General features: G+C 38.1%; 1 protein-coding gene across 2 annotated transcripts in view; it reads left to right on the top strand.

Annotated features, from left to right (window-relative positions):
• Positions 1–12,417, top strand: part of SNX9 (sorting nexin 9) — a 61,084-nt gene that overhangs the window by 33,389 nt on the left and 15,278 nt on the right. Inside the window, exons 5-12 of one of the 2 annotated variants that reach the window (XM_054279552.1) lie at positions 1,852–2,035; positions 2,802–2,952; positions 4,341–4,425; positions 5,140–5,265; positions 5,549–5,666; positions 8,312–8,442; positions 9,856–9,959; positions 12,250–12,353. In XM_054279552.1, the coding sequence (XP_054135527.1) occupies positions 1,852–2,035; positions 2,802–2,952; positions 4,341–4,425; positions 5,140–5,265; positions 5,549–5,666; positions 8,312–8,442; positions 9,856–9,959; positions 12,250–12,353 (1,003 nt within the window). Of the gene's footprint in view, positions 1–1,851; positions 2,036–2,798; positions 2,953–4,340; positions 4,426–5,139; positions 5,266–5,548; positions 5,667–8,311; positions 8,443–9,855; positions 9,960–12,249; positions 12,354–12,417 lie in introns of both variants that reach the window. The other variant, XM_054279551.1, reaches the window with a different exon arrangement.

Below are 12,417 nucleotides of genomic sequence, written 5' to 3'. Positions count from 1 at the left end.
TTTTCCATGTGGTTGGGCCCCAGCCCTGTGTATTTTCATTTAGCCACAGGGTTACTGAAAACAGGAATGAGCTCTGGCTAATGCCACATGTGGTTATTTCTCTTTACAGACTCATACCAGGTGAAGATAGGAAGAGAGCAGACTGGTATAAGCTATCTTTGTAATTTGCTCGAAGTAGCACTGGGTATCAGCTATCCAAGAGTGTTGTTCCCTCAGGGAATAATGTTCTTGCATCAGTTTCATTCTCAAAAAAAAAAAAAATTCCCCCAAAAAATTCCCAAGCTATTACTATAGAAGCTTTCCACATAATCTGTCTCTCTCTCTCAGTTTCCAGAGACCTACTGACACTTGTGAGTCTTGTGAATGGTGATTTTTCTCCCCAGCTTGGGGGCTTGGTCTTAATGTCCACATTCTGTAAGGAGTTGTGAACCTAAATATATAAAAGTGTTATGTAATAACATAATTTTTGAGTCTTTATGATTTGATACTGTCTATGAAATCTGACTGTCAGATGACTTTATTTAAGGAAAAACTGAAGGGTGACTTCTTATTCCTAAATAGAATGTCAAAATTAAAATGGGATTAAAGAATATTTTGTGAAAAAAATTGGGATGTGGAGTAGCTGTACCTTTTTTGTGTAAGACTCTTATGCAACATTTTTGCAGATAATAATTTAGTTTTTAGTAGGAGTTTTATTAAATTTCCTGTATTGGCAAATGTTCTAAGATACATGTAAATGTTGTAGTCTAATAGTAATTAATTTATATAAGGCACTTTTTCTTCTATATGCTTCTTCATGGTAAAAATAATGAACTAGCATCAGTAGGATTTGAGATTTCTTTTTACAAAACTCAGTTTCTCCCTCTGCTGAACAAAACAAGCATTCTCAGCTTTGTTTGCTTTCCTTCCTCTTCTCTTTCTTCCTCCTACACTTTGGGTGTGTGGGTTTCGATATGTGTGCAGTTTTTCTTTCTGCCAGCAAGTCTCTGCACTAAGTGTCTGGAGTAGACTACACTTAACTAGTCAATGCTTTTTCAAAGTGTACTGTTAAAATCAAGGAGCTGAGCAGGATGCTAAGCTATTAAGCCAAGATGAACTTGCCAAATGCAGCAGTTAGCATGTCTGCTCTGCACTCCTTCACTGAGGTTTCCACCTCCACAGCAGCATTGGCAGAAGGGGGTGTGTGAGTGCCTTCACCACATGCTTATGCTGCGAGAGTAGGTCTACAGGCAGATACCAGACTGTTCCCTGGCAGATGTCTCTTTTCTTCCCCCATCTTCACTGTGAATGAGTTACGGTTTGACAGGGAAGCTCATCAGGTTAGGCTTTAACTCCCTAACTGCCACACCAGTAGTGATGGTGTGGATGGGAAATTTATTATTTGCTTTTAGTAAAGCCACTAATCTGAGTTTGATAAAATAAGTGTTTACAAAAACCTAATTCTTGACTTCTGAGTTCTGGTTTTAAATGTGCTAATTAGCCCATGGCTTTAGGTAATTAATAGTTCACAAGTACAATGCTTACTAAGGTGTCAGTGTAAAATAATTACCATGGGTGAGATTGCTTCCTAATGCTGTTGCAACAAATAATTTAGTTACCCTGAGAAGAAGCACTCTTATTAGTATGTATTGGTGTCACATTGCTGGAAAGCTGAGCAGTTCTTCCCAGTGCTTGCTGCATGCAAGAGTTGTGTAGCTGGAAATGCAAGATTTGGCAGCTGCTTCTAAATCCAAGTGAAGTGCTGAATGCAAACTCAGCCTGCCAACAGGTGAAAGACTTCAAGAGGAAAGTGTGTGGTTGTTGGTGATTTCTTCAGCAATTCTTCTTTACTTTTGTCTTCATACAATGTAGGCAAGCATTGCCAATGATCCTTGGTCCAGCTGGAACGTTGGGAAGTCTGGGAACTGGGATAATGGAAATGCTGTTGACAGCTGGGCAGCGAAACCTGAAAGTGCACCTGGCCAGAGAAACAGCGCTTCAAACAACTGGGAGGCAGCAGCAGCATTTGGTCATCCACAGGCATATCAAGGACCAGGTGTGCTAATAATGCTCTTTTTTTTCCTTAATAAATTAGAGTAGGTGGGCAGTAGAGGTAAGAATTATTTCGTTTTTCATAACTATAGACCATGGTTTATTTAAAAAAACAAAACCAAACCAGTTTCCTAATAGCACATTGCCATGCGGGTAAGCTGGACACTAAATTAGGAGGGGTTTAAAAAAATTAAATAATTTTCAAAAAATTTGGTTCCACCGTAACAAACACTGCAAACTTTTATGAAAATCTGACAAACCAAAGTTTTGTACATACATGATCTATTCTCAGGCATGTTGTTCAGCTTGCATAACAAACTTTTAAACTCCCTTGAATTTGTGCTCTCAGGCCTTTGAAGGAATAGTCTCTTAAATCTTTAAGAAATGACTAGCTTTTCAGAAGGCTTCTCTACCTTTTGTAGTAACAGCCTAAATTAAGGGGAGAAGCCATAACTGAGGAATGCTAACTTGGAGTCTATGAATATGGAACACAATTGAGTTCATCTTAACACACCATCATCTCTTTATTTTTTTTTTCTTTATTTTCTTCTCCCTCACTGGATTTTTAGTGCACTGCTTTGCAGGTTGTATTTGATGGAGATAGTGGTAATTGAGGAGGAATAGTAAAATAGAAGGCTGAAAGAGATTTTAATATATTTACTTGGTTGATTATTTGTATGTGAGTGCTGAAGTACCTGCTTCTGCTTTTGAAGAGAAATGATGTAACTTTCTCCTTTCCCTGTCCCCTGATCCCTCCTGTACTTCAGCAGCTGCTGATGACGATGATTGGGATGATGACTGGGATGACCCAAAATCAGCTTCACCATCTTACCTTGGTTACAAGGAGACTGAGGCATCAGAGGCTGGGGGGGTCCAGCGTGGAAACTCTCGTGCAGCTGCTATGAAGTTACCACTGAACAAGTAATGGAAAATACAGGGGAAATGTGTCTATATTGAAGAGAATTGGAATTTGTCAAGATGTGTAAATTCAACATCCTTGAAAAAAGCAATGTAAATCACAGTTTTGGGGCAGAAGAGAAGGTGGATTTGTAGTTCAGCATATTCCTTAAGCAAGCAGTGGACGCAGATCCCTGAAATCTTAAAACTACATGACAAAGCTGTGTAATTTTTGAAGGTGTCATACAGGGAGATGACATTTTCACAATGCCTGAGCTTCAAGTCTTTGAAATTTAACTGTCTAAGGTGATGGATGACTTGTCCCTACAGTAGAAACTGATCAGAGATGCTGCCCCAGAGTTCTTGAGCAATCTGAGTTTCTGGTGGGGAAAAGTTCTGTTCTGTTGTGTTTGTGCAACTTCCAAGTTGATTCTTGATCCACAGAAAGTTTGATTTTATAGATAAAAATCCTACAGTAGCATCAAGCTTTTTCAGGGTTATACTAGCATTGTCTCATGTTGTAGCTTAATGTTTGTTTGTTCTAAAGCTGCTGTTACTCTGAGAACTAGTGTGTGGTAATCTCTGAATGGATGAAAGCAGAATGGAAAAAGATTGTAGAATAATGGTTCCTTGGGTATCTAACTAAAATCAGCAGTCTCTGCATGACTAGTTAATTTTGTTCATCAGTGGGTTTTTATGTCCAGTGTTGCATGAGTACCTGCACATCATTGTTTACTTGTTGTAAACTCAGAAAAATACCTTTTATAAGAGATTTTTTTGTCCATGGAGTAAGTCCTGCTTTACTGCTCATGTTTCTGCAAGCAGTTTGGCAGTACTGCAAGGGCTAATTATCTTCCTAATTAGAAAGAGGACCACCATTTACTTTTTATAAAACAATTTGTAAGACTTTTAGAATATTATAGTGATTGTTTGGCTTCCTTTTAATTGGTGGATAAATTATTTAAGATAACTCATGTTTAGAAGCACTTGGTTGATCTTTTGTTTATGATTCTTTCAGATGATTGAATTCTTGTAATTTGAAATCTCAGGTGCATGAACATCTGTCTGTGTGTGTGGTGTTTCCAGAGAGGGTGGGGCTGCAGAGGAGTGATAGATGATACTTTGTGACCTCCTGTTATGTTTGCTATGATGGTCAGCAGAGCAGAAACAACAACTTTGCTCTGCAAGAAGGGGCCTATTGCACACACAGACACACAAGATAACACAAAAAACCTGGATGTCAGTAGCCAAGATTCTTCTGCTTTTTTCCGTGCAAAATGTTGACTGTTGCAGTAATTCACATAAAGTTTTCTATACTTGAGAAATATTTAGGGTTTTTTTCCTGAAAGGGCAGGTAGTTCTGCATATGTCAAAGGAAGGAGGATTAACTTATCACTTCATTTTATTGTTAGGTTTCCTGGATTTGCAAAACCTGGAATGGAACAGTATCTGTTGGCAAAGCAGCTAGCAAAACCCAAAGAAAAAATTCCCATAATTGTAAGCTGGGGTTGTGTATAATTTTTCTGTGTGGGTGGTATGGGTTTTTTTGGTTTTCTTTTTTTGGTTGGCTGGGTTTTGTTGGTTGGTTGGGTTTTATAATGCTCCTCACCTTTCCCTGTTTTCTTTACTGAACTTTTATCCTCAAGGTTGCTATATATATTTGGGTCAGAAGAAACTGATAATGAACACATAATTAGAAATAGAACTGCCATAATAAAAATTATAAGTGTGATGATGATTATTCTTTTCAGTACTTTTTTCCTCATGCTCTATCTGCATTACTTGTGATGAACATATGCCTTTTTGGGATTGGGATGCAGAGCAAATGCATTACACTGTCTATTCATTATCTAGATAGTTACATGTAAGAGCTACATTTGTAGAGGTTTGCAATGCTCAGTCCTGATGGTCAGGTCACTTTCTGATCTGAAAACCAAACTCTTCTGTCTATATGCTGTTCTAGCAAAATGTGATTAAAATAGTCCTAGAATTCACCATTGCTTTGTTATTTGGGAAAAATTGTAAAATACACAAGATAAAGTCAGCTGCGGTCTTTTGTCCCTGATTGCAAGAAGCCTCTCTGTTTCCAGACTCTCAGCCTCTCACTGAAATCAATGGAAGCTCTCAAGTGAAGAGAGAAAATATTTATCCCCTTGTTTACAGCTTGTGCAACATGATGCATTAAAAGATAATATTTGCAATTTCTTGCAGATTGGTGATTATGGCCCAATGTGGGTATATCCTACCTCTACATTTGACTGTGTGGTGGCAGATCCCAAGAAAGGTTCTAAAATGTATGGTCTCAAGAGCTACATTGAGTATCAGCTGACCTGCACTGTAAGTGTATCTGAAACAGGATCTTTTGTCTCACAAATATGTGTCATTTGTACATAAAAATAGAAATCGTGTGACTTGGTAAGGGCATTGTAAGAGTAAGTAGTAGTTGTCATATTTTTTTCACCCCAAGGATTTGCTTTCTTCTAGAATTTCAAGTTCTTCTGTATTAAGGCTCTAATTTATAAGTTTTGTTTTTATTCCATGTGGTTACCATTCTGGTCATGCTTGTTTCATGTGACTGTGTAGCTGCCTGTCCAAGTTCAGAGTTGTGTTTCTCTTCCAGAACACTAATCGGTCTGTCAACCACAGATACAAGCACTTTGACTGGCTGTATGAGCGGCTCCTGGTTAAATTTGGATTAGCCATTCCAATCCCTTCTCTTCCAGACAAGCAAGTAACAGGTGATTATTCCCAGTTCTGAATTCATGGAATGGGAAATAAGGAAATCAGATTTTTAAAAGGTTCAGTTATTTCTTACTGGTTTTTTTTCCCATTATTATAATAAGGTGTCAAAGAAGCCCCTACCTTTCTCCACCCAAACCTTATGATGAGTTGTTATGACTGATTGATAATAACAGATCAATACTAGGAGAATCACTTTTGCATTTGATTGTACATATGTTATGTTGCAGGAGCTTTGACACAAAGTTCCCAGAGGAAAGGGAGCATCCCCTGAGTGGTTGGGATGGGGATTTTTTGCTTCCAAGTGAAATGTTGCAGCTGTTTCTCCTCTTGCTTGATTTCACACTTGATGTAGAAAGCATCTCTCATTTATATAGTGTTCTGCTCTGGTTTGGTGTCAGTTCAGCTTGACCAAACTGTCTGAAGCTTGTGGATATCTTTTGTTCTGAATTCAAGAAAAGTGGGATTGGATCCTCTAAATGCACCTAAGTTTGGTCATTGCAACAGAATGCCTATGCAACAATGCCTGTGCAACAATACCTATGCATTTTCATGCAGTCTCTGGCTTCCTTTCTACAAGTGTATGCTAAAGTGCATGTGAAGGAGAGAATGGACACCTGTATAGGAGGAAAATGCTTTACTTTAGCCCATTTCCATTTGTATGTTTTCTGGTAGACTTATACAGCATTTAAGATAAACAGCCAAAACCAAACATATAAGCACCGGCATGTTGCCAACCACGTGGCCGTGGGCATCACTCAAAATGCAGCAGCTCTGCTGTGTCTGAAGAAAGCTGAGCATTGATGAAGTTGCTGGGATAAATGCCGAGGAAACTGAAAAGTGAGGAAGTGACTTCTTCCCCTTAGCCTCGTGTTTAGAATTGACCAGCATTTCTATTAAACGTGTGCATGTCTGTTAACAGGAAACCAGAAGACATGATGGGGTCCCTAGATTTCATTGTAACTATATCTTAAAAGACCCAAGAGTCTGGCATCACACCTTGGCAAAATCCATTGCCTGTGAATTTCTGTCTTCTGGAATCTGGGGGAGAGAATACCTTGCCCCATGCAAAAAAATAATTTAAAAAAAAAAAGCATGCCTCTTTTTCTGAAACATGAGGAAACTAGAAAAAGGGTGCTTATCTTTCACTGTGTTTGGGAGGCTTCTTTCTGAACACTGTCTACAAAAGCATTTCTGTCAATTTGTCTTGACAGAACAAGACTCCCAACTGACTTTGTCAGGATCCTGGTTTTAATGATATACTGGTGATGATATGCTTAATGATAAGCATGTAACTTGCAGCTGCTGCTGTTCTGGTGTTCTGCACTCCATGCAGGAATGCTGTGGAGATTTCTGTATAGATTAAAAATTAAGCAAAGGATTACTGAAGTGTATAGTATGTCTCTTCCACAGTGTTTGATTTTTTTTTTTTTGCTAATTTGCAGGAAAAATATGCATACACCAAGTTCATTTTTTGCTAGTTCTGTTATTTACCTGCTAGTCTTGCTAGTTTCCATATTTGCAAAAAAACTAAAACCCCCAAAAAAACCAAAACCTAAACCACAAACACCTCAACGTTGTAGATCTGCTGCCATAGTAACTGTGCAGTAGAATTATATTGAAACAGTACATGCGTTCAAGGCTTGTCATCTGCGCTGCTGTGGAAATCAGAGGAGTTGGGTGCTGGAGGAATCTATTTCCTTACAAATCCCCTTCCCTGTATGCTTTAGAAGTCTGATGTCATGCATTTTTTTTAAATTAGAAAGGATTCTCTCAAGAAGACAGTTTCTACTTAAAAAGGTTCTTATGAATACACAGTGATGATGCATTATGGTTTAAGAAAAAATGGTTACTTATTTAGTTTGTATCAAAAATATCTTAAGTACCAAAAAAATCAGTTACAGTCTTACATGTATGTGTATATTCTAACCAGTTTATGCATATGATTTATTAATATTTTTTGGGTTTTTTCCACAATTTACCTATATGGAAGTATGTTTAAAGGAGGCACTGCTTTTTTAATCTGTGATTTGTGTTTGAGTAATTTCAAATATTTTTGAGCAATCCAATTTTAATGTGTTTTGAGCTGTTTGATTTCAGTACTTTGTTAGCTTGCACATGACAGCTTGGATTGTAGTTGTTTTTTCCTCAAAGTTTTTAAACCTCATATTGACCAAGACTTTACTAAACTGTACCAGAAGAATACTTTCATTCCAAGCCTGTACTTGGCTTTTCTCTGGGCTTTTATCTCATCTGAATACCTAGTTTTTCTGCCCCAAAGTTTGTTAGTTTTTGGGGTTTTTTAATGTATTTGAATTGGGGATGGGTATCAGGTTTTTTTTAATATTTTGTGGCTATCTTAAAAAGGATCAGAGCTCTCGATCAGTAATCAATATTTAAAATCAATCAATTTAAGGTTCTTTTGGTTTTTTAGCATAATGGGCCATTTTTTTATGAGTTGGACTCAATGATTCTTGTGAGTCCATTCCAACTCAGGATTCTGTGATTCTTGTAAGTTCAGAGTCATGAAATTTTTAATAACTCACCAGATGAATTACAGGTTATTTCAATTTAAATTTTTTTAAAAAAGGAATTTGAAGGTGCTAGACTGTAAATGTAACAATTATTGTTCGACGTGTAACAGGGCGCTTTGAAGAAGAATTTATCAAAATGCGCATGGAGAGGCTGCAGGCTTGGATGACGAGAATGTGTCGCCATCCTGTTGTCTCAGAAAGTGAAGTTTTCCAGCAATTTCTCAATTTCCGAGATGAGAAGGTAGGAAATGAAGTAAAGTTCTCACACAGACTGAGATTGAGGAATTGCTGTCCCCTCACACTTCCCTTCAAACCAAGAGTTTGGCTCTGTAGTCGCCCCACTGTGGGCAGTAGTGATGGGCTGGAAACTGCTGGGATTCCTAACTCAGCTGATCGATCAAAACAAGGCATAAAATTGCTCCTGTGAAATGCCACACACCTTTCCCACACAGCTGTGCTCTTCAAAGTAACTTTGTTGCTGTCTTTCAAGGGACAGTTTGTATCCTCCAGCAGAATAGGAAGATATATAAAACTCTTTTGGCTGTTGCCCTGCTGTGTCTCTGCTGGATTTAATAATCACTGTGATCCTCTTAGTGGTGCTGCTCTGCTAACAAGAGCTGCTTTATAGCAGATCTAGGTTGTGCCTGTATTATATTTAAAAACAGCCCCCTGCCATATCCCTATCCCTCAAAACCACAGTTTCTCACTGAAATGGGTTGTAATAGAATATGTTGCAGGCTTACCAGATATAACCAGTGATTTTTATTCACACACATTTTATTATGCCTTTTTAAAAGAGATTTTAATATCTTCAGTAAATGATAAATAAAGTTAGTAAACCTTCAGTAAATAATGATTTCCTCATGACTGAGCTCCAGCTCTGTTACTAATTTGGAAATAAACAGAAACACTCTGGTGCTTTCTCCTCAAAATAATCATACTTCTAAATACGCATAGAATTCGCTGAAAAAGTAATATATCCAGTCTGGTCTGAAAAATTTGCAAGGTTCAAGTCCCCTGTGACTGAGGTCACAGATGACCAATTTTGAGTCAGAGATTGAACTACCAACATACTTCTAACCAGAATTATTCTGTGATCCTGTAAGTAGAGGCTTAATAACATAGTAAATACTAGTTCTGGTGAAATGCTAGTTGTATGGTTAGTGGGGAGTTGTATAATTCTGCCAGCTAGTGAGCACTTCTTAGTTTCTTATTTATAGATGTATAAACAGAACAGATGTTGCAATACATAGGGAATTTTTAACCACCAAGAACTTAGTATGATAATTGCATAATGGTTTCATGATCTTCTTGAGCAGCTTCTGATAGGAGGCTTAACCTATGTGTGGAGACAGCTGAATGTCATTGTTCTTACACTGTATCTCAGTAATAAACAAGAAGGGTCTGTTGACCCCAGAATATAGATAACAAAGTGCACAAAGAAGGAGGGGGAGAACTTTGGGAAACTGTAAAAAGCCTTGGCTCCTCTGAAGATTTCACTTCTTAATGAAAGGTTTTAATTCAGGGTTGGTCTGTTGATTAATGGTTCTCCTAAACATTTAGTTCACTCCTTAAGCACGTGCCTTTAAAGAAGGGTGAGTGGTGGTCAAACTTTTTGTCTCTTTTCTTTTTTTTTTTTTTTTTCGTTTTTAAGGAGTGGAAAACTGGAAAGAGGAAGGCAGAAAAAGATGAAACTGTAGGAGTCATGATCTTTTCTACAATGGAACCAGAAGCTCCTGACTTGGACATGGTAGAAATGTAAGGTGATTTTTATTTTTTTTTTTTTATATGGGCATATGCATCTGGGTATACAACAGATGCTGAGATAATCCAAAACTCAGATACTAAGTGTGCATGTATATTCATGGATTTGAGGAGGTATTCATCAAGGCAGAGCTGAAAATTTGTTTAAATAATGAGATTTTCATATCAACCCCTCCAATACTTGCTGGAACTCTATGTGATGTCTTTTTGACCTCAGTGGCTGAATGCTAATCCTAAAACACTTTATGTAAAGTTACTTGATGGGATAGAGTTCTATCAGATCCTATGGAGTTATGTTTTATTTTGCTGTGGAAGTGTGGCTTGATCTTCAATCTTTCAACAGTTCCAAAACAAGCTTAGGATAATTGGACAGGGACCAATAAGCAGAACAGTGTTTCTGTAAAAATAGTTGTATGTAATGTACACGCAGTATGATTTGAATATCTGTAATCCATGGAAAGCTATTAAAAATGAAAAGTGATTTAAGTTATCAAATTTCATTCTGGAAGTGCAAATGGATGTATTTCTTTTATATATGTGTATATTACATATACATGCACTTTTTAATGTATATTCTGTAGGTGATAAACCTTTGCGTTTCACAGAGTTAAAGACTGGATTTACTATGCAGCCTTTATTTCACTCCTTTAGACTTAATAATTTTTCTCTTAGAAGATGTAGCATGTATGACATGCTTTTCTTACTGTTCTGGAACACAGAAACCTGGCTAATGTTTTGTGTGTGTGGATAAACTGGACAGAAGTGTTTTTAGTAGCAAAGCAGTAGTGTATCTGCACCCAACACAGGCTTTATGCAAGGGATGCAGTGCATATTGAATGGATACAATGGCTGTGTGATAACAGTTCTGTACCAGCAGAAAAATATGCACATTTTTAGGTCACTTACACTGCAACCATGGGGATTTCAACCTTGACTACTTTGCTGTAGTGATGTGGTTTCTGTATATGCCAGTGGGTGAATGAGAGGGAGGATTATGTACCCAGGCTGCAGGAGAGGGAATGTGCTACATACACATCCCTGGCAGAGAGTGCCCAGCATGTGGTCAGCCAAACAGTTTGTGCCCAAGCAGGGAGGGCACACCAGCCTGAGGAGAATGCTCACCAGGGGCTGGCAGCCTGGAGTAGTGCTGGGGGACCTGTTTCCAAGCAGTTGCAGGGGTGGCTGTAACATCTCAGATGTCCACATGTTCTAGTGCGTGGGAATGCTGTTAAAAGTGTGTGAATCTTGAAAGCCATTACTCCACTTACAAAGTGGGCAAACCAGCTTGTTCAGTAACTGATAGGTTCTTCAGTGTGAAGATGTTCTTTACAGAACAATTTTGCTACTATTTTGAGAGTCCTGCACAGGTTCATGAGCATTTTCCGTGATGTTGAGACCACAAAGTATGAAGTTTAGAAAATTAAAGGATGTTTTGTCCCTGAGGTAAGGGGAGTAAAGCAAGAGCCTCTTAGAAAGCCCAGGTGCTGGTTTTGTGCACATAACTATGTGTGTATGGTTTCTAGCTGAGGAAGGAAGTGCTGCTGGGGAAGTGGGAACCTCTGGGTTCTTGGGCCACAGCTGGAGCTGCTGCCCTGGCTCTGGGGAGTCACTCAGTGTCCCCTTGCTGTTACAGCTGTCTCATGCAGGCTTTGGCTGAGAGCATTTGAAAGATCAGATGCAGTTTAAATAAATTATAAAATACATGTTTAGTTTTCTTTTGTAGAGTTCACAAATCACTGCTGTGTATGCAGTGCTGTGGTAATGGAAAACTCTGATAGCTGCATGCAAACATGCTTAAAGAGGAGTACAAAGGCACATACTAATTCAGAATTCTGGGTTTTTGCTCCCTATAATGCAACTCAGCACAATGATATTGACAATATAATATGAAAGTATGCATATATGTCTCCCTAGGAGAGTTGCTATATTACTTTCCATTCACCCATGTTGGATTTCCATCAAAATATCTGATACAGTTATTTTCTTTTTATTTTTTCATTGTTGTATGAATTTCACTACTTCTATTACATTGTAATAAGACTGCTAGTCCAGTGCCACGTGTCTACGGTCTAACAGAGGAGGAAAGATGGAACAAATAATGTCCATATTTAAAGAGGAGAATTCTGAATTCAGTGAAATGGCAGAAATTTCAAGGAATTGGTTTATGTCTCTGATATTTTTTGAGACAGAGTTGACATTGCTTAACATTTCAGTATTGTGTTTAAAGTTAGTATTATGCATGTATTAAACTGTTTTTTGTTTTTGCTTTCTCAAAATGCCACAGAGAACAGAAATGTGATGCAGTGGGTAGGTTCACCAAAGCAATGGATGATGGAGTTAAAGAGCTGCTGACAGTGGGACAAGAGCACTGGAAGAGGTGTACAGGGCGTAAGTGTCCTTCTGAACTCAGCACTCATTTCTGTGGTGCTTTTCTCTCTTTTTTTTTTTAATG

The sequence above is a fragment of the Melozone crissalis genome, unplaced genomic scaffold, assembly GCF_028551555.1.
Source record: "Melozone crissalis strain CALT ecotype California unplaced genomic scaffold, PUWL_Pcris_2 ptg000027l_1, whole genome shotgun sequence".
NCBI classification, from domain to species: Eukaryota; Metazoa; Chordata; class Aves; order Passeriformes; family Passerellidae; genus Melozone; species Melozone crissalis.
The sequence above is the reverse complement of the archived record's forward strand: the minus strand, read 5'-3'. Positions and strand labels throughout refer to the sequence as shown.